The 19,148-nt window shown below is 38.1% G+C and overlaps 1 protein-coding gene across 2 annotated transcripts in view; it reads left to right on the forward strand.

Moving 5' to 3' along the window:
- DNAJC13 (DnaJ heat shock protein family (Hsp40) member C13) overlaps positions 1-19,148 on the forward strand; it is a 57,209-nt gene that overhangs the window by 15,078 nt on the left and 22,983 nt on the right. Inside the window, exons 7-31 of one of the 2 annotated variants that reach the window (XM_083879967.1) lie at positions 748-954; positions 1,040-1,135; positions 1,276-1,367; positions 2,163-2,329; positions 2,428-2,507; positions 2,587-2,756; positions 3,590-3,689; positions 3,940-4,047; positions 4,552-4,707; positions 5,469-5,525; positions 6,783-6,904; positions 8,076-8,151; positions 9,191-9,286; positions 9,425-9,568; positions 10,750-10,764; positions 11,294-11,376; positions 12,553-12,706; positions 14,872-14,975; positions 15,054-15,213; positions 16,153-16,215; positions 16,550-16,651; positions 16,798-16,902; positions 17,292-17,494; positions 17,940-18,024; positions 18,487-18,641. In XM_083879967.1, the coding sequence (XP_083736093.1) occupies positions 748-954; positions 1,040-1,135; positions 1,276-1,367; positions 2,163-2,329; positions 2,428-2,507; positions 2,587-2,756; positions 3,590-3,689; positions 3,940-4,047; positions 4,552-4,707; positions 5,469-5,525; positions 6,783-6,904; positions 8,076-8,151; positions 9,191-9,286; positions 9,425-9,568; positions 10,750-10,764; positions 11,294-11,376; positions 12,553-12,706; positions 14,872-14,975; positions 15,054-15,213; positions 16,153-16,215; positions 16,550-16,651; positions 16,798-16,902; positions 17,292-17,494; positions 17,940-18,024; positions 18,487-18,641 (2,900 nt within the window). The remainder of the gene's footprint in view (positions 1-747; positions 955-1,039; positions 1,136-1,275; positions 1,368-2,162; positions 2,330-2,427; positions 2,508-2,586; positions 2,757-3,589; positions 3,690-3,939; positions 4,048-4,551; positions 4,708-5,468; positions 5,526-6,782; positions 6,905-8,075; positions 8,152-9,190; positions 9,287-9,424; positions 9,569-10,749; positions 10,765-11,293; positions 11,377-12,552; positions 12,707-14,871; positions 14,976-15,053; positions 15,214-16,152; positions 16,216-16,549; positions 16,652-16,797; positions 16,903-17,291; positions 17,495-17,939; positions 18,025-18,486; positions 18,642-19,148) is intronic. The other variant, XM_083879968.1, reaches the window with a different exon arrangement.

Raw genomic sequence — 19,148 nt, forward strand, 5'->3', positions numbered from 1 at the left:
CTTCTCAAATTTACAAAAGTGACAGGTAGTGTGTTACTAATCTACCTAACTGATGGAGGGATTCAGTTCAGAAATAGATTGATCATGCACATTGCTTCTGTAGACCTGCAATCTGATTACTTGGCAGCTTTGCTTGGGGAATACTGCAGCGTAATGTTGGTTCTAAAATCATGACAGGGTGTCTGTGTACTGTACTTCAAGCAGCTGAAAAGGATCTTTACATTATTAATCATAAATTAATTCCTAGATATAGATACCTCAGTTTCTACGAAGAAAATAGGACTAGACTAGGGTTTCTATGTCTTTTGTACTGCAGCATGCTTTTCTCTGGCATAAAACTAGCAATATATAATTGATCATCTAGAGCTGCCTTAACCTTGAAGATCACCAGTGGTAGCCCCAGTTGCTTTCTCTGGGTCCTCACTCCTGCCAGGCTCTCAGGGTGTGTTGCCAAGGGTGGACAGACAGGTCATGCAGACCATAATTTTAATGGCACACTAATGTGTAGCAGGGTATCCTTTAGGAATAGTTGCTATAGATTTATTTTTTTAAGGCAAATGTAAAGTTATAGTGGAACTCTTGTGTAATAAATATCTATCTAGACCATGTACTTAGCAAAGGTCAGTACAGCTGCTGTGAACATTCCCTACTGTTAGGTATATAGAGGAGGATTATTTAGAACTGTGATTTTCTTCGGTAGTGCCATATTTTTCACCTGTTATTTTTTTTTCTTGACAAAATTTGCAGCACCTGTTTGCCTCTGAGCAAAGGGAGGAAATTGTCAAGAGTGCAATAGAGCATGCTGGCAACTTCATAGGCATCTCTCTGCGAATAAGGAAAGAATCCCTAGAATTTGAGCAATACTTGAATCTTCGCTTTGGAAAGTACAGCAATGATGAATCTATAACATCTTTAGCAGAGTTTGTTGTTCAAAAAATAACACCTAGGCACTTGGTAAGGCTGTCAGACTGAACATACTTGGTTCCTATTAAGTGCTAAGTAGTCTCTTTCCTAGCATGCCTCTCTCTTGTTTTACAAGGAACCTGTGAAAAGAGTACTAGCTCTTACAGAAGCTTGCTTAGTTGAGAGGGATCCAGCTACCTACAACATTGCAACTTTGAAACCTTTGGGCGAGGTAAGGGGCATTCTTTCCCACTACCACTTTTTCAAATAAAGGCTTTACAAGAAAGGAATTGATAATGTACATAAGCCTTAATTTTTAGAGTAGCTAAGTAATACTGCTTCATGAATGTGATCCTTGTCCCTTATTTTTAGGTCTTTGCAATAGTGTGTGACTGTGAAAACCCCCAGCTTTTCACCATTGAGTTCATTAAAGGACAAATTCGGAAATACTCTTCAACAGAAAGGTAACTAGAGCTTCTGTGCATTATAGATTCAAATGGAAGTTGCTCCTGTAGTGCTTGTAGTTCCTTCCTCAGCTTCTATAAACTCTGGAGAGGTTAACTTAAAGCTTTGCTCTTCTAGCAGTCTGCCACTTACAAATCAAGATTTGTTATAGGAACTAAATCTGTCCCATTTACCTTCATCCCAGCTTGGAGCAAGTCTCTCCAGAAGCTTTCTGATGAACATGAAAGGGTGTTGGACAGTTAGATGCAGCCTGTTTCTCCTAAGCAGTATAGTTCTGTGTATGCTGTACTTGTTTAAGTAGTATATCTGAAATAAGGGAAGAAAGCACAGTCTAAGTAATGTGGAAATGTGAAGGCTGTGAACCCTTTGAGCTCTCTGCTTGAGACAGTCTTAGTTGATTCTATTTAAAACAACCAACAGAACAGTCCCTGAGTGCACTTGCAGTTGTAATACAGTCTAATCCTGCTAAGTGAGGTTTTGCAGAAAGCACAGGGATGAATTTGCTGGCAACATGTGTCACTCATTAACAGATAATCTAGAACTGATCCCATTAGTGAAAGGCTGCAGCTGGCTATACTGGGTATAAGTCAGCTCTCTCCTTACAGTGAATAAAGGAACTGAAAGTTAGTGATTTCTTTCAGAGGTGTAGCTGTTGGCAATAATGTTAGTAAGAGATTCCATGTATTGCTGCCTTCTATGATGTGATATTTTCCCCCCTGTTTTTCTTATAACTTGGTTCTTTGGTACCACTTCTCTGATATAAATTGTGTTTGTGTGTCGTTGTCCCAACCCAGAGATTCTCTCCTGGCTAGTTTGTTGGATGGAGTGAGAGCCTCTGGTAATAGAGATGTCTGTGTGAAAATGACCTCCACACACAAAGGCCAGCGCTGGGGATTACTCAGTATGCCTGTAGATGAAGAAGTAGAGAGCCTTCATCTGAAGTTTTTGGCTGCTCCTCCAAGTAAGCTAATGCTTCTTACAGGGGTTTATGGTGTTCTTTAAACATCCAGATATTGAGTCAGGTACTGTACACTTAACTTTTGATACGTCTTTTTTCAGATGGTAACTTTGCAGATGCTGTGTTCAGGTTCAATGCCAACATTTCCTACAGTGGAGTCCTGCATGCAGTTACACAAGATGTAAGAATGAATCCTTTACCCATCCTTTTAAGATGTTGCTAATGCATAAAGAAATTAATGATGGTTATTTTTTAACCAGGGTCTGTTCTCAGAAAACAAGGAGAAGCTCATTAATAATGCCATAACAGCATTGCTCTCCCAGGAGGGAGATATTGCAGCATCTAATGCAGAGCTTGAAAGCCAATTCCAAGCAGTAAGACGACTGGTGGCTTCAAAAGCAGGCTTCCTTGCCTTTACTCAGCTTCCAAAGTAAGTGCTAAGTCTCTTCAAGCTTGGAAGTAGTAGATGAAAATAGGGCTTGAGCTTGTGTTAGTAACTTACATCTAAAAGTGAGAAATGGAATTATGATTCCCTTCTGAAAAGGAGTGTAAGATTCTGTACATGATAGTTTTCAGTGGTATGAGGCTACCACCAGACTTTCATGCAAATTGAGAATCTTGGGTAATCATTTGCAAGTAAAGCTGACTCTTCCTGTGCTAAATACTCTGTCTTGAGGCAGATGTGGTTTAATCATTTTCCTAGTGGGAAAATTTTTAACATGTACCTTCATCTGTCCTTGAAGTAGACAGTTCTTCTTTCTCAAAGTATGCTGATGTCATTGCTATCTTCAGTTTAACACAAGATAAAATGATGTTAGGAGGTTGTATTTCTGTAGTAAGTACAGGCTGCTTGGAGTTTCTGTCTTAAATAACATAAGGAAGCAGAAAAACTGTCTGTTCTGAAAGCAAAAAATTCTTTGAAGTATTTCTGACTAGAAAATATGGAGCAACTATAATACAGAGAATGATGAGAAGAGTAAAGAAAGCACTTAGTCTGAGGCCTTTATAAACTTCTGTTTTTCTGTAAATAGTATCCTATAATTACACAGATACATCTTTATTTTGATGAATGTGCTTAGCATGTTGTTAACAGTGAAGTCAACATTTTTCTACCAAGAATCTCAAATTTATGAAAATAATCAAGGTACTGGCTTGCTAAATGCAATGGGAGCAGACCCCTCTTGTCTGCTGACTAGATTTAATCTTAATTTTAAGATGTTAGTTTCTTCTCTGATCTTAGTGATTTTGCTTCCCTTTCAAAAGATTCCGAGAACGATTAGGAGTGAAGGTTGTGAAAGCCCTCAAAAGGAACAATGATGGAGTAACTCATGCCTCTATTGACATGCTTTGTGCTCTTATGTGTGTAAGTATTAAATTTCAGGTTCTTTCACTTTGGAATATGTAAACTTCAGGCTACTGAAAGAGATGGAAATAGGGTCTGCTGTTCAGCTTGCAGTGTGTTCTGACATGGAATAACTTGTTATGAAGTGATTTCTTGCTGAACTCGAAGGAGGATGTGCTTTTTATGGGTAGATAGTGGCTTTTGGATTACAGCTGTTAAGAACTGGGGGTTACAATGTGGCTGTGTAGTGAATACTTCTTTTTTTGTGTAGCCCATGCATGATGACTATGACTTGAGGCAGGAGCAATTGAACAAAGCTTCCCTTCTTTCTTCAAAGAAGTTTCTAGAAAATCTACTAGAGAAATTCAATTCCCATGTGGTAAGTCAAATTTTGGAAACAGATTTAAGCTTCTTTAAGTGCCTTTCCTAATTACAATGAAAATGATTTTGTCATACTTAGTTGTATCTTTGAATGTATTTGCACCTGCAATTGAAAATACAGCTCTGTTTGGCACTGAAGTTTGTTTTAATTAAGCTAGGATCTTGACAGATTAGGATATAGCTGTCAATACTGCAGAATTTGAATGTCCTACAACAAATGTTGGCATGGTTAATGTGGAAACTGGACGTTACTTTTAAGTAAAAAATAGTGTAAACTTGGATTTGTGGGATTAAACTAGGTAAAAGTAGTTTGAGTCTCCAGTATGCCTTAGAAACAAATTATTTACTAGGGTTGTGCCATACTCAGAGTAATGGAGTATTCTAAACTTGTAGTCTTTGTTTACAGACTATTCTAATGCTATGACAAGGAAAAGCACCTTCAGCATCATGAATACTCTCAGACCACTCTACCTGAATTACATACCTGTCTTCCTAATTTCAGGATCATGGGACAGGTGCCCTAGTAATTAGTTCACTTCTGGACTTCCTGACATTTGCCCTATGTGCTCCATATAGTGAGACTACTGAGGGGCAGCAGTTTGACATGTTGTTGGAAATGGTGGCATCTAATGGAAGAACACTGTTTAAGCTCTTTCAGGTAAGACTTACTTTTCAGTATTATTAGAGGCTTTGGATAACCAGTGAACATGATTTTTTTCTTGTTTTCCTGAAAGACAGATTTGTCTTCAGCTGGTTGATGTGCCTAAATCTTTTTCTATCTTGGTGAATGTTTTAGTGGCCTGTTATTTTGCCTTCAGATATCAGCAGTTATTCTGTGGTGAATTATATGAGGTGATTATTCTATGGTGAATGATAAGCCAAATCACTGTAGAACAGACTGCCTAAGACCTGTTTCCAGAAACACAGTAAAATACCACTTGGACTTTAAGATAGATTCAACAGATGCACAGATCTTCCCCTGATTGGAAAGTCTTCTGCCTTTTTGTTTCTTTCTTGATGAATGAGAGTTGAAAGAGTTAGAAAACATGAGTAACATCCTCTTCAGTAGTAAGCCTGTAAGGATCGTAGCATTTCTAGCTAAAATGTCAGTGCCTTCTTACTGTAAAAACAGTATTTTCTTCTGCTTTTTGATTAGTGTCAGCTTGTCAGTCATTTTACTCAGCATTTTTATAGCTTCTCTGATATATACTGCTGTTCAGTGCCAATAATTATGTCTGGGAGTTGCATGAGAGATTCTTGTTCAAAGATATAGGGTAGGAACTTCTCTTAAGGCTAACTTTCACAAAACTGAACTGGAGGTAGAACAGCCATGTTCATTAGTTAAGGAAACTGAATCACAGATGATCTAATCTTCAGTTTTTGCTCTTGGATAATTTTTTTGGTAACATTCTGTTCTAGCACCCTTCCATGGCAATTGTGAAAGGAGCAGGTTTGGTGATGAAGGCAATAATAGAGGTGAGATTTTATCACTGTTAGCTGGGATAGCATGCAAAATATGTATTGTCTATTTTGGAAGTGCAATTGCTTACCAGGAGAAGTTTGTTATATTAGCTTCTCAAAGTGGGGAGTGGGGAGGGGGAAGTTGGAAGGTGAGGAACAGAACACCTGCTTAATTGTGAGTGGTTTAATGCAGAACTTACTTTATCTTACACTTGGGGGTTTGGAAAGCATGTGAGTTGGGACATTAGGTAGTGCCTTGCATGTCTTCATACTGCAGTCAAGATTTGGCTGTAAATGTTGTATGTAGCTCAGCCACATACCTCAGAGCCACCAGAGTTCTGCATGTTAGAGGGTATCTCAAGGAGGAGAGGCCGTATTTCCTGGGGTGCATTGCCAGATGGGGTGGGACCAGGATTAGCAAGCAGTAGTGTCCCCAGAGCAGACTAGTGATGTCAGCCTCTGTTCTTGCTTTGGCTTTGAGTTTCCATACCACATAATGTATGGGCCAAGTCCATACTTCTCAAGGGTTGCTCATGATTGTTGCAGGGTGATCTTGCTAACTGTCTCTTGACATTCCTGGGTTGAAACTCGGGGCTTAAGTTAGTGCCTCATTGTATCACAATGGCTTATGCACCAGAAATTCATCTAGTACTTTCTCAGAATGGAAGTGAATGAACACTTGAAATAGAGGTATTCCAAATCTTCAAGTTTCCATCAATGTACCTGATAATGTTAGCTAAAAGTTACTGTGTTGTTCATTAAAAGTCCTGTCATTTAGATGAATAGAAGTGCTGCAAAAGCTTTTTTTTTATTAATTGCAACTAATGTATCTTGACTGAGTGGCAGTCTTACCCCATGTGGCTGTCTAAACTGAACAGCAGCCATTAACCTTAAATGGTTACTGTCAGTAGAAGTCAAGCAACAAGCAATTATGTGTGTCCCCATTCTTTGTTTAATCCTAATTTATGATTGCACTGTGAAAATGGTACTTCTGCTACAACCTCCTGATGTATGATGGGAGACAGGCATCCTGCCCTCTTCAGTTACTGTCCTCATAGGTGTAACTACCAGTTACCTGGTCCATGGCTTTACTACAGCATTGGGCAGTTGCTGTTGAGAACTTTCACTTAAAACCCATCATACTCTAGCTTCTGGTTTTTGAATGTTAGTTTGCGTAATTGATGGTCAAGAAGGCCTTGGAACTGTAGACTGAGATAAAAGCAGCTTAACTAAGATTCTTACTTTAGTAATCATCTTGCCCTGTTTCCAAAGGAAGGAGACAAAGAGATTGCTACCAAAATGCAAGATCTTGCCCTCAGTGAAGGTGCCTTACCTCGTCACTTGCACACTGCTATGTTTACAATAAGCACAGATCAGAGGATGCTTACAAATAGGTATGTCCATCTCACTTGATATATCATGTTTAAAAAATCTAAGTCATGGCCTAGTGAACACTGGGAGGTCAGGGAAGAAAAGTTGTGGTTCTGCAGGAGAGTATTTTCTTTAGCAGCTTGTATGTTTTAGTAGAGCAAGCTTCAGCCAAGACTGCAGCCACTTAATAAGCCCTTGATTATTTTTTTGTTAAGATGGACTTGGGTTGGTTACTCATTAATGACTCAAGTTTTGATTTTGATTTTTTTGATTTGTGATTTTATTTTAATTCTGGGAAAGAAAAGGCAAATGGAATGTTTGGAACTTATAAAAAGTTTCAACTTGTACTCTACAACTGTATAAAAATGGGTGTGCACATCTCAGACATCTTGCATGCAGTTAGGGTCACCCATCCTATCCAAGAGAGAAGTTTCCTCACAGAAATTATTCCCTGAATCAACAGTCAGTAGAACTGGTGATCTCTGAGAATGTGCTGTGGAGGATGAGTGATGATTCAACAATTTGCACCCCAATACAGGATTATAGAAGCTTTAGCTGTGCATTCCTGAAGTGCTTAGAGTTGCTAAGGAATGTAGGGACAAGTGGAGCTTGTTGCCACTGTGTGTCATCCGAGAGAGAGCTGGTATGAAACCATCTGTCATGCTAGTTCTGTTTGGTGCTACTACCTACAATGTGCTTGTAGCAATGCTTCAGTTCAGTGCAGTAGAGTCCTAGTGACAAGTGTTGGCAGAAAGCATCAGTTGACATAGAAGGCAGGCTCTCAGAAAGGCTTTTCAGCCAATAACTGGTATTAAGGGCTTCAAGTGGAGCATGTAGCAGTTCTTGATGGCTTCTAGCCTCTTAACTTTAGTTGTAGCTTAAGGTTGGCTGGATAAACTTACACTTGGTTATTAGATGTTTCTGCTCTATTGGTCAAGTGTTCTTTGAGATGTAGCTCAAACAGCATGTGCTGCTGCTGTTCCACTAACTTCACTGGAACTTCTTAAAGGCAACACTTCAAAGCATGCTGAGCATATCCTTGAACAATGTAATGCTTTGTGCTCTTACTCAGTCAAGGGCATGAAGCTCTTGCTCGTCTTCATTTCATCAGCATGGTAAGGGTGACAGTTTAGTGGTTTAAAAATCTGTTTAAAGTACTAACTTGCAGTTTGTTAATTTCAATGGCTTTTTCAGGCAGTTGAGTAGACATTTGGTTGGCCTCTGGACAGCTGAGAACAAAACTGCTATGAATTTGTTGAAACGTATTTTGGTAAGTAAAAGCAGAATATGGAGTAGCAAAAGAATAAAACATAAAAACTTGCAGTGTCAAAGTTGGGACAGTCTTTATAGTAAACAATTCCCTTTTCCCTTCAAGAGGAAGGTCTTGCCTGGGAGATCAGCAGTCTGGCATCTACTAATTAAAGGAGATTGATGTCTAGTTCAAAGCATCTCATACTCTTAAAATTTTTCTATTACTTCCCTGATACTTTTTTAGATACTGTATGACACAAAACTTAAAAATAAGGTGTCTTGATTTCTTTTTCTTGAATAAAAGGACAAAAAATGTGGGAGACATTGTAAGCATGTCTCTAGTGCTTTTTTGTGCCAATAAGAAATTAAGGTATTAAGAGTTCTGTCTATGCTTTTATGCCTTGCCTGTCCAACTTTGTTTGCCTGTAACTTGGTTAAATTTATGTTAGTTCATATGCTGATGGTTCATGTTCTTACACCCTTACAGCCTCCAGAATGCTTCTTGCTTAAGTTACTTCAATGAAGTTAGTTCAGTGAATAGTGTTGTAAGAAATTATTTTATCTGGAAAATTATCAGCTTTGAATTTCAAAATAGCAGTTCTTTCATTTTTGGCAGAGCAAATTCTCCTGATCTTGGTCACTATATTATGGAAAGCTTAGTAAAAAAAGACTATCTCATCTCATCTCTCATGTCAAATGTAACATTTAGTCCATATCAGAGGATATGGATGGATTCTAGTGTTATTCATCCCTCTCAGTATTGCCCTGGGATCAACTCTTTTCTTCCTGAGTTCTTTAAGTGCATTAAGTGCTCCTTTAAGAAACAGGTTATAGCCAAGAAGTCTGCTGCACTGAATATGTCTCTGTTGAGCATTTCTGTTGAGGATGGCAGCATTTTACTAATCACAGAAAAAAAAAATGCTGTAGCTTTACATGCTTACTTTAGAGTAGAATATAAATTCTGTTTTGAAATCTGATTTAAAGAAATTGTTATTACCTAATGTGATGGTTTCTGTTCATTAGCCATGGGTGTTTATGCTGGTTTTAAATGTTTTTAGCCACCAGGTTTGCTGGCATACCTTGACAGTGCTGATCCTGTTCCTGAAAAAGATGCTGATAGAATGCATGTTAGAGATAACTTAAAAATTGCAACTGTAAGTAATTGTAGTTTTCTTACCTATTCCCTTATATAGATGTACAGTCTTAGTGAATTTTCTAATATAGGTACTTGATTGCTGCACTGATCTGCAGCAAAGATAACACAAATGTAAGTAATTGGTTTTATTCTGTAGGATCAGTATGGCAAGTTTAATAAAGTGCCAGAGTGGCAGAGACTGGCTGGAAAAGCTGCAAAGGAAGTTGAAAAATTTGCCAAAGAGAAGGTGGATCTAGTCTTGATGCACTGGAGAGATCGAATGGGCATTGCTCAGAAAGAGGTAAAAGTATTTGAAACTCTTTGTTAGAGTAACTTGACTAAGTCACAACTGAGTGTCAGAACACTTAGTCAAATAGTAAAGAAGTGTTTTGATGGGAGAGTTCTCCCTCCTTTTAGCAAACTCTCTACTTACTATTTTGGGGTTAGAAATGGGTTCCAGGGAGAATGTAAAGCAGGCAAATGAATTCCTTCAGCATATGTATTAAGCTTTAGCCAACCTTACCAAACTGCAGTGCAGCTGATATGCATTCCTTGTAAGATAATTATACAGGTGAAAATTCCTTGAAATGTGGCAAAACCAGTTTTTGAAGTATATTTAAAAGAAACAGAATATTCTTTGCATTCAAAATTATGTACTTTACACCAGTGATATTTTAGTTATGGAACCTGCTTGAAGAATCACAGGGTAGCCTGGGTTGAAAGAGACCTTAAACATCATCTACTTCTATTCCCTTTGCCATGGACAGGGACACCACCTTAGGATTCACTTGAATATGGGTATCTCAGTGCTTAAAGGGCAACACAAGACTGTACCTAAGGTCATCATTGAGACTGAAGTCATAAATGACTGTTTTGATCTGATATTATAGGAGGAGAGGTTAAGCGCTGTTTGAGTTCTTACTGTTGGTCTCCTTTTTCTTTTAGTTATATTGCCATATTCTAAATTACAAACCCTTTTAATTATGAGGTGTTTGCCTTAACTTTCTTTAGTATATTGGCTAAGTTTGTTTTTATGCATTCTGGAAGTGAAACAATCTGTTGTACATGCAAGGAAGTTTGAAAAGCACAATGCAGAGTATTGAAAATGCCTGTCTGGTTCTGTACTTGTAGCAATAAGCTTTAGTTTGGGAAAATCTAGCTCAAGTTTTATGTCAAACATGGTGCAGAAGTTTGACAGTAATATTTCTGAAATAATGGTGAAGTAAGTTCAAAAAGGAGAAATGAGGAAATGTGAAAAACAGTGGAAGATCAAATTGCACTTTAAACAACCTGTCTAGATACTGAGTTTAAAGAGTCATTTTTCTATGTGGAGTTCTGAGCTGTATCATTTCACATTAAGTGTGTGCAAGTGTAGCTTGGAAGAAGTAGTAGCAAATTTGGTGTTACCACTTTAAATTACTTCAGTGACGCTGGAGTGTTAAATGTATTTTTCTTTTTCTTTCAATTTTTCTTCATAATCAGGACAGAAACAATATGGTGAGTCTGTCTGTATATTTCTGTTACTTGTGTGGACTCTGTTGCTCAGACTTCTGCTTGCATGTGATACGTCATGTAGATGATAACACTGATTTCATGCTTCATCAAAATAGGGAATCTTTCAGTGATCAAGTTGGGCTTGGTTTTAGTTTTGTGCTATTTTTGTACTAGTTTTCCTCTAGTTCGTTCTTTCAAGAGCAAAACATTCTTCATGTGGGTTTTCACCTCCATCAGCTTTGGGGCTGATAAATGCCTGTGGTGGTGGGAATTAAGCTTTTCTCAGGGATAATTTGCTTTGAAACAAATGATTTGTCAAAACTGCTGAAAGTTTCTCTGGCATGATTTAACTTGGTGCGAATAACACTTGTGAAAGTCTGTTGCCGCTACTCACTAGAAAAGGAGACATTATTAATGAGGCTTAACTTATTATGGTTTTTGAAGGAGTGTAAAAAATCCAGCCTTATATTTTAAAAGGGAAAAATGGGAGGTATCTACCTCTATTAATTTGTGAAATTTGGTTCTTTTGCAGAACATTATTCAAAAACCAGTGATATTAAGGAAACGGCGCCAAAGAATAAAAATAGAAGCAAACTGGGATCTCTTCTATTACAGGTGAAAATACTAAAGTTAATATGTTGGTCTCAGATAAGTTTTTATCTGGCTGGATATTTTTGTTAATATCTTCTGAGTGTCTGTGATTTCCAGTTTTTGCCTGCCTTGAAACAGTGCAAATGTTTTGTAACAGCTACTTACTAAAAACCCCCTAAGCGATACTTAAGGATTTCACTTGTATTTAGGAAAAGGAGGAATTTAGAAAGCTTCTGAAATACTATCAAACTACATATTTTTTTTCCCTTGAACCAAAAGGAAGAGCAAATAACAAACTGCAGGCAAATCTGGATGGTATTGAAGGCCAAGTGAGGTAGCACTGGAAAGCATTGTAGTTTGATGGTATGTCAACCTGTAAGCTACTGAAGATGATGTAAGTTGGAGCAAACATGAACTTAAAGCAGGGCAAGAGAAAGCACATGGATACTGGATTTCAAATAGTGCTACAGGTCCTAAATGCAACTTGCTTACCTGTGAGTTCTTACAGCTGTCAAAGTTTACACGGGAGGGGCTTCCATCTGAAAAAGATACATCACTCTGGCTAGGGCCCTTGTGTTAAGTGGACTAATAAAACTTGGCTTGGCTAACAAACTATGTAAGTAAGCTTGGGGAAATTCCATAAACTTAACTGCTTGATGTTTCTAAATGTCAAATACAGTTTCATGAAAGGAAGGTTTGTGTGCTCCTAAACTTTTGGTATTAAAGTCCATTCTCAGTCTTTGGATCCAAAGGCTGTTTTGGTACCTGCTACTAAAGAATGTCCACTGACTGTTTTGTGACACTTAAAACATCAACTTCTATTTTACTGCATGAGCTATTTTTTTTTTTTGTTGGTGTTGTTGGTTTAAAACACAGCTGGTATGTGCATGTCTGCTGCTCTGGATTGTTTACCTGTAGCCCTTACTGGCTTACAGTGAATCACTTGCATGTCTCCTGGTCATCAACTCCATGCAGATGGCGAACCGATCCCAAAGGGATGACACTAGGCTGGCCTCCATGGCTATGAAAACAGTATACAAGTGAACAACTGTAATTACTGTAACAAACTGGAGACCACTGCTCTCTGCCTTCTAATTAAGGTCCATTAATGCTAACACTCTCCCCTAGCTTGCCAGCTGAATCTTGTCTCCTTTTTAGATAATGTATTGAGGGGTTTAAACTATGTAACTTTTTTCTTAGATTTGTTCAGGATCATGCTAGATCAAACTTGATTTGGAACTTCAAAACACGGGAAGAGCTGAGAGATACTCTTGAGTCTGAGATGAGAGCATTTAATATTGACAGAGAACTTGGTAGTGCTAATGTTATCTCATGGAACCACCAGGAGTTTGAGGTAAATGACCTGCCTTAGGAAAAACTGCATCTATAAAATATGTCGACTTGAAATGTCACTTCTCTCTCTTCTATGAGTGAATCTTATGCTGATGATCTCTGGATGCAAACTAGAAATTTTTTTGGGTTATGGAATCAAGTGCTAAGGTTTGAGTCAGTGGAGAGGTACTACTGTCCAGTATCACTGTGCAAAACAGAAGCCTCTTTAAGCTACCAAATGATGCTGTGGAGATGAAACATTTATCAGAACCCATGGTGTATTCTTGCAGTAAGACACGAGCTGGTCCTTACACTGTTGTCCAGATAAGTTATACTTGGTTTTGAGTGTGTTCTATCAGAATTGTTTTGGGTAGTTTCAGTAGTCATTTCTTCCTGATAACAAGTTTGTCTTTATTTCCTTCATGTTTCAGTAGTCCTGTGTCAGTTGAATACTGGGTTGCCAAATCATGAATAGGTTATGGGGCTAAAACACACAGAATTATAGATTATGGGTGAAGGTCACTGTCATCTCATTCTAGAAACAGCAGGACCTAAAGTAAAAAAAACAAAACTACTTGGATGCTTCTACAAAGCAACCAGTACAGTCTTGATTGGCTTTCTCAAAACCTCTTGCAAGATGTTTTCAGGTAGTGTGCTAATAGATACTTCTTGTACTGTTTTCTTATCTCCAGTATTGTTGTGGTTCCTCACAACAATGTGGTTTTAATTAATATGTAACACTTAAGCAAAGCAAGGCCACCCTTGAATTCAGCTGCAAGATATTCCTTAGAGATTCCCATTGCCATCCTTGTTAGAGTATGGCTTTCTAGTGGCATTTGAGCTGGGAACTATTAGTGAAATGTGAACAAACTTGGTTTGGGGGATTTCTCAGCTGACTACTCTGCAAATCAGGAAGAACTGCAAGACATCAGGCTAATGCTTTATGAGAGAGAACAATTTTACATTTGCAGTTTATCCCTATTGCACATTTACAGGTCACTTCTTAGGTTGATGCAGTAAATAGCTAACATTGGGTTTAGATTGGTATTTCTTGGGCTGGCATTTGTCTTTCAAAGTTTCCTTCAGGTGTAGGTCAGGCACAGGATTTCTGAGTGTTACAGTGTCTGCTATCCCAACTTTTTAGCACTGCAAACTGGGACAGAATCAGAAGTACAGATTTGAAACTTTGTGATAGAGACTTCCCCCAGGTACTCTCTGATTCTGTGTGGCTTTAAGCTGCTGGAATGTATCAGTAGCATTCTTGCCACTACAACCCAGGATACTTTGGGACTGGATTGAGCAGCTGCTGTCTAACAGATTTGCTTGTAAATAGTAATGAATATGTTACTGGACTATGCTGTGAGTATTTTACTAGATAGTGGTAACAAAGGCTTTTCTGTCAACTGTGGAACCTTGTCACTTTGCCAAGGGGGATGATGGCTTGAGACTCCTCTGAAAGCATACCAGTTAGTGGGATATCTTTGTATGATACGCTGGGATCAAATCTGTAGATAACTTTTTAACCTCATGACAGTAATCTGCAAACTATAGATAAAAAAACCACTGTAGAGTGGCTTTTGTTGTAGGTTAGAGGCACCTCTAGTTGAAGTGCTTGTCAAATGCTTGTTACTGCTGAACATTGAGGCATTTGTTAAATTTAATGTAGTTGCTCTGAAGTTAATGATGCAATTTTTATTGTGCAATTTTACTTCAGCTTCTTTTTTTGTGAACTGATGCCTCTAGGCTTTTATTATCCAGCACAATAGCAAGTATAACTAGTAATTAGGTCATGTTTGTGTTTCATACTTGCAGTAACATTAAGTGAAATACCTTGCAGTGGAATAACTACTTACTAAAGCTTGAGTCACTGAATGCATCATGTGTTATCCAAGTTTAGTTAACAAAACCAGCTGGTATTAGAAACAAGTTAGTTAAAGGCCAGAAATGCAGACCTCAGTAAGATGAGAGGCTTCGTTTATTCAGGGGGCAGCAATAGCCAGAGGCTTTTATAGTAGATGTGCGCTTCTTCAACAGAAAACTTGGAGATTTCAGTTTTCCTACAACTTAGGAGAAGTTGCTAACCTTGTTGAGTTTTTAGATGCAATCAGGCTCAGTATTGTTATGCAAGCAAAAATTTACTGAAGGAGAAATAATATATATTGTTAAGTAAGGTATTCTGTGTTACAGGTAAAATATGAGTGCCTTTCTGAGGAAATAAAAATAGGGGATTATTATCTAAGATTGCTGCTGGAAGAAGATGAAACTGAAGAGAGTGGAGCAATCAAAAGATCGTGAGACATTATTAAAACCTTATCTCATTCCTAAGGTCAGTGTTTGTTTTCTTTACTAAAATCTCATTTCTTTTTTAGATACGAATTCTTCAATGAGCTCTACCATCGCTTCTTGCTTACTCCAAAAGTGAATATGAAATGCTTATGTCTGCAAGCATTGGCCATTGTTTATGGAAGGTGTCATGAAGAAATAGGACCATTTTCTGATACTAAGTACATTGTTGGAATGTTAGAAAGGGTAAGAATTATTTTAAGGTATTGGATATAGTAGTTCACATACTGCTAGTCCAGCATATGTTCAGATCCTTCAAGTTACTGTGAAACCCAAGCTTTGGGTTTACAGAATGTGAATACTTTTTTCCATGCTGTCAACAGCTGTTCTCAGTATCTCCCTTTGTTTCAGTTTCATAAAAGTTTAACTAAAAAACCTGCTGATCATAGATGTATTTCAGACTAGTTTCTTTAAGACCAAAAAAATATATAACTTCAGCTTGCTTTTGAAAAACACAGAAGCTTTGTAAGGGGAGAATCTTGTTCCATATCAGATTATTTCAAAGTACTGACTTTGAGTCATAGCCCCAGACCTAATGAAATTATGGCTTTAGATGAGCACATGTGGTAGATTAGATTTGTAGTAGTAGCTGCATTGCCTATTAAGTGTCCATTAAGTTATGTCTGACAACTTATCCAGTTTGCAAAACTAAATTTCCATGCAGTCTGAAGGAGGAGTTCTTTCCTTGCATCGGCATGGGGTTTTGGCTGTTGCAAGTGAAACTGAACCAGTGAAGTCCCTTGTTATTTTGCTTTAAGCCTTGATAATCTCACCAGGCATGTTATATCAGACCCTCTCTGTCTGCTGGCCAAAAGCATTCTCTTGTGCTTGTTTTAACTGGTTCACTGTAAATCCAAATGTAGTCCTGATAGAACAGTAGACTTAGCAGAATAGTGGGTTTGATCCAGGGCAGCAACCATGTTGGAGGGCAACAAGGCCTTTGCTCCTCTGTGGCAGAAAACTACCTTTATTAGCTGTGCACGAAATGAAACACTTCATAGTCTGCAGTTTTTCCTGGGCATGAAAAAACAATATGGGACTTTGCAGCTGCAACTGTGTTGACTTTTGAAGGGAACTTCTAGTATGTGCTATGACATACTAACTTGTTCTTTTCTGCTGCAACAGTGCACTGACAGGCTTGAGCGGGACAGATTGATCCTGTTCCTCAACAAGCTGATCCTCAATAAGGTAATGCAGACATGTACACTTAACAGCAGTCTTTTGACTATATAAAATAGTCTGAACTAGTCTTTCAGGGTTAACTTGAACAAAAATTCAAGTATTGAGGAAGTTTTAGAACAATGTTTGATACAGCTTTCTGGAATGTGGTACCTGTTACTTACTAGTGAGAAAGCTGAAGGAAATGTGTAGCTATTGTGGTGATTGTACCATTCTAGTCACTTTAGAGAATGATTTGACTTTTTTTGTGGTCACTTTGTGCTTGAATAAAACTGTTCAGTGCTTAATTGCAGTAATGCTTATCTAGAAAATGCTTTTGGTAACTCAGTTCATTTGTTAACAGAGAAATGTGAAGGACCTTATGGATTCAAATGGTATCAGAATCCTTGTTGATCTTCTTACTCTGGCACATCTTCACACCAGCAGAGCTACAGTCCCTTTGCAGGTATCGGGCCTTTGTTTTTTACTACTCATGTTGCTCTGTGAAAGGGACAATTCTTTTAAAAAATGAATGTACTTTTCACATTTCCTGTAGAAATGTGATATTTGCACTCTGAAGCTAAAGCTATTCTTGTAAACATCAACTTCTAGAGCAACGTGATTGAGGCAGCACCTGATGCGAAGAGGGAGAGCGAGAAAGAATGGTACTTTGGCAATGCTGACAAAGAAAGGAGTGGTCCTTACAGCTTTCAAGAGGTACCTCTCAGCTTCAGACTCACAACTTGACAAATGATTTCTGTCCTGGTGACTGGGTGTATTTCAAACAGTGAGAGGGACCATAAACAATGCTAAAGAATGTTTTCCAAGTACTCTTTAAATAAGGATTAAAGCTAGATAAGAGACTTGATGTAGTGCCAAGGGCTACAGCCTTCTTGTAAGACTGCCTACCCCTCCATGCCTCTGTTAGTTGCAACATAATTTGACACCTTCTTTTCGTGATTCTGTGACAGAATTATAAACACATTGAAATTTCATGCAGCTATAATAGTATGCCATACAAGAGTTAAAAGCTTGTCATGAGTGTGAATGTTTAGGAGCAAAAGTGAATACTGAATAAACTAAATTCATCTCTAATCTTGCAATAGATACAGGAACTTTGGAACAATGGACAGCTGACCTCAAAAACTCGTTGCTGGGCTCAGGGTATGGATGGCTGGCGACCCTTACAGGTCATCCCTCAGCTGAAGTGGTGCTTGCTTGCCAGTGGCCAGCCTGTGTTGAATGAGACTGACCTTGCCACACTTGTCCTCAACATGCTCATCACCATGTGTGGATATTTTCCCAGCAGGTAAATAGTGATTTTTAGCAGAAGGGGTTAACTTTATCTGGCAGATGTGTGAACTCGTAAATTGTCTTAAGGCTTTTCTTAGAAAGTAGTGCATTAAGGAACTCTATTAAAAGGGTCTTTTACATGGTAGTAATTAATTTTGTGGGCAAATAGAGAGTTTGTAGATGAGACAATACTAATATTGTGACAGGGACTTCAAGAATGAATGTACAAGCTATGTGCATTTCTAATGCTATAGACAGGCTCTTGTTTAACTTAAACAGAGCTCCTTTAATGCAGAACACTAAACCACACTTACCAAGTCTTAACAACGAACTTTGAAGCTAACAAAAAAAGACAAATAATATGGCTTCAGTAGTCTAATACTTCTGCTTAATAAAGTTGTTTGCTATTAAAAGAGAAAAGGCATATGTGTGCTTACTGCTGTGCTACTTGATATTTTTAGGGATCAAGATAATGCTATTATAAGACCTCTGCCTAGAGTGAAAAGGCTGTTGTCAGATAGTACTTGCCTTCCTCATATCACTCAGGTAAGTAACTCTTTAAAAATGTACCTAAATGAGTGAAAGTGACTTACTCTACCATCTTCCCCATATGAATACTTTAGGTGGGACAAACATATCAAAGAATAATTGTTACAAGCAGTTGTTTATTTCATAGGATGTTGTTGCAAATTTCATGCTTTCCAACCAATATCTCATAAAGAAGTATTTCCATCCTTGGAGATACTGAAAAGCCACCTGGACATGGTCTTTATCAACTAGGTCTAGAAGACCATGCTTTTAGCAGAGGGGTTTGATAAGATGATCTCCAGAGGTCTCTTTCAACTTTAAATATTCTTTGATTGACACTTGTTGTTTTTAAGCTGAAGTAGTCTTTAACTGTAATTCCTGTAAGTTTCTGGCTTGTCCCAATATTTAATTAAAACTTCAATTATGGTTAGATAACTTGCACTACTTGCAGTTAATATAAATGCTTGTGTTTGATTTCAGCTTTTACTGACTTTTGATCCTATCCTTGTGGAAAAAGTTGCTGTATTGCTCTCTCATGTCATGCAAGACAACCCTCAGTTACCTCGTTTTTATCTGAGTGGAGTATTCTTCTTCATCATGATGTACACAGGTTCCAATGTACTTCCTATTGCAAGGTAAGGAAAAGGAGCAGCCAAAAGTACCTCTTGACCAGTCATGCTCAGGTCTGCTGCTCTACATCTCTGCATGCTCTAGGGAGTGTGGCTTGCTAGAGCCAACATGAAATTCTTCTAGAAGAATTGCCTCCAAGTGATCTAGTCAGTCACTAAAAAGTGACTTGCTTATGATCCTTCTAGAGAGGGGACAATGATACAGTTCTAACAGTACAACTGGGCATGCCTTATTGTAGAATAAACCATTACAAGTACTAAAAAGCAGTAACAGACTACATATGTGCTGATGTAGCTTTTGATAGTAGGCAGCTATTGAAAGGGTTTAAAAAAATCTAATAGCCTCTTTCAATATTGAAGCCTAAAACAGTTAAATCAGTCTGAAGTGCCTGATAATGCACTACACATGCAGGCGGCTATTGCAGTTCATTTCAGTACTTTTCTTCTAAATGCAATAGTTCATAAAAAGCTGTCCTACAATTCCAGTTAAATCTCTTGTACAGTGAAATGCAT

Source organism: Zosterops lateralis (assembly GCF_965231275.1).
Source record: "Zosterops lateralis genome assembly, chromosome: 1".
In the NCBI taxonomy this organism is placed as follows: Eukaryota; Metazoa; Chordata; class Aves; order Passeriformes; family Zosteropidae; genus Zosterops; species Zosterops lateralis.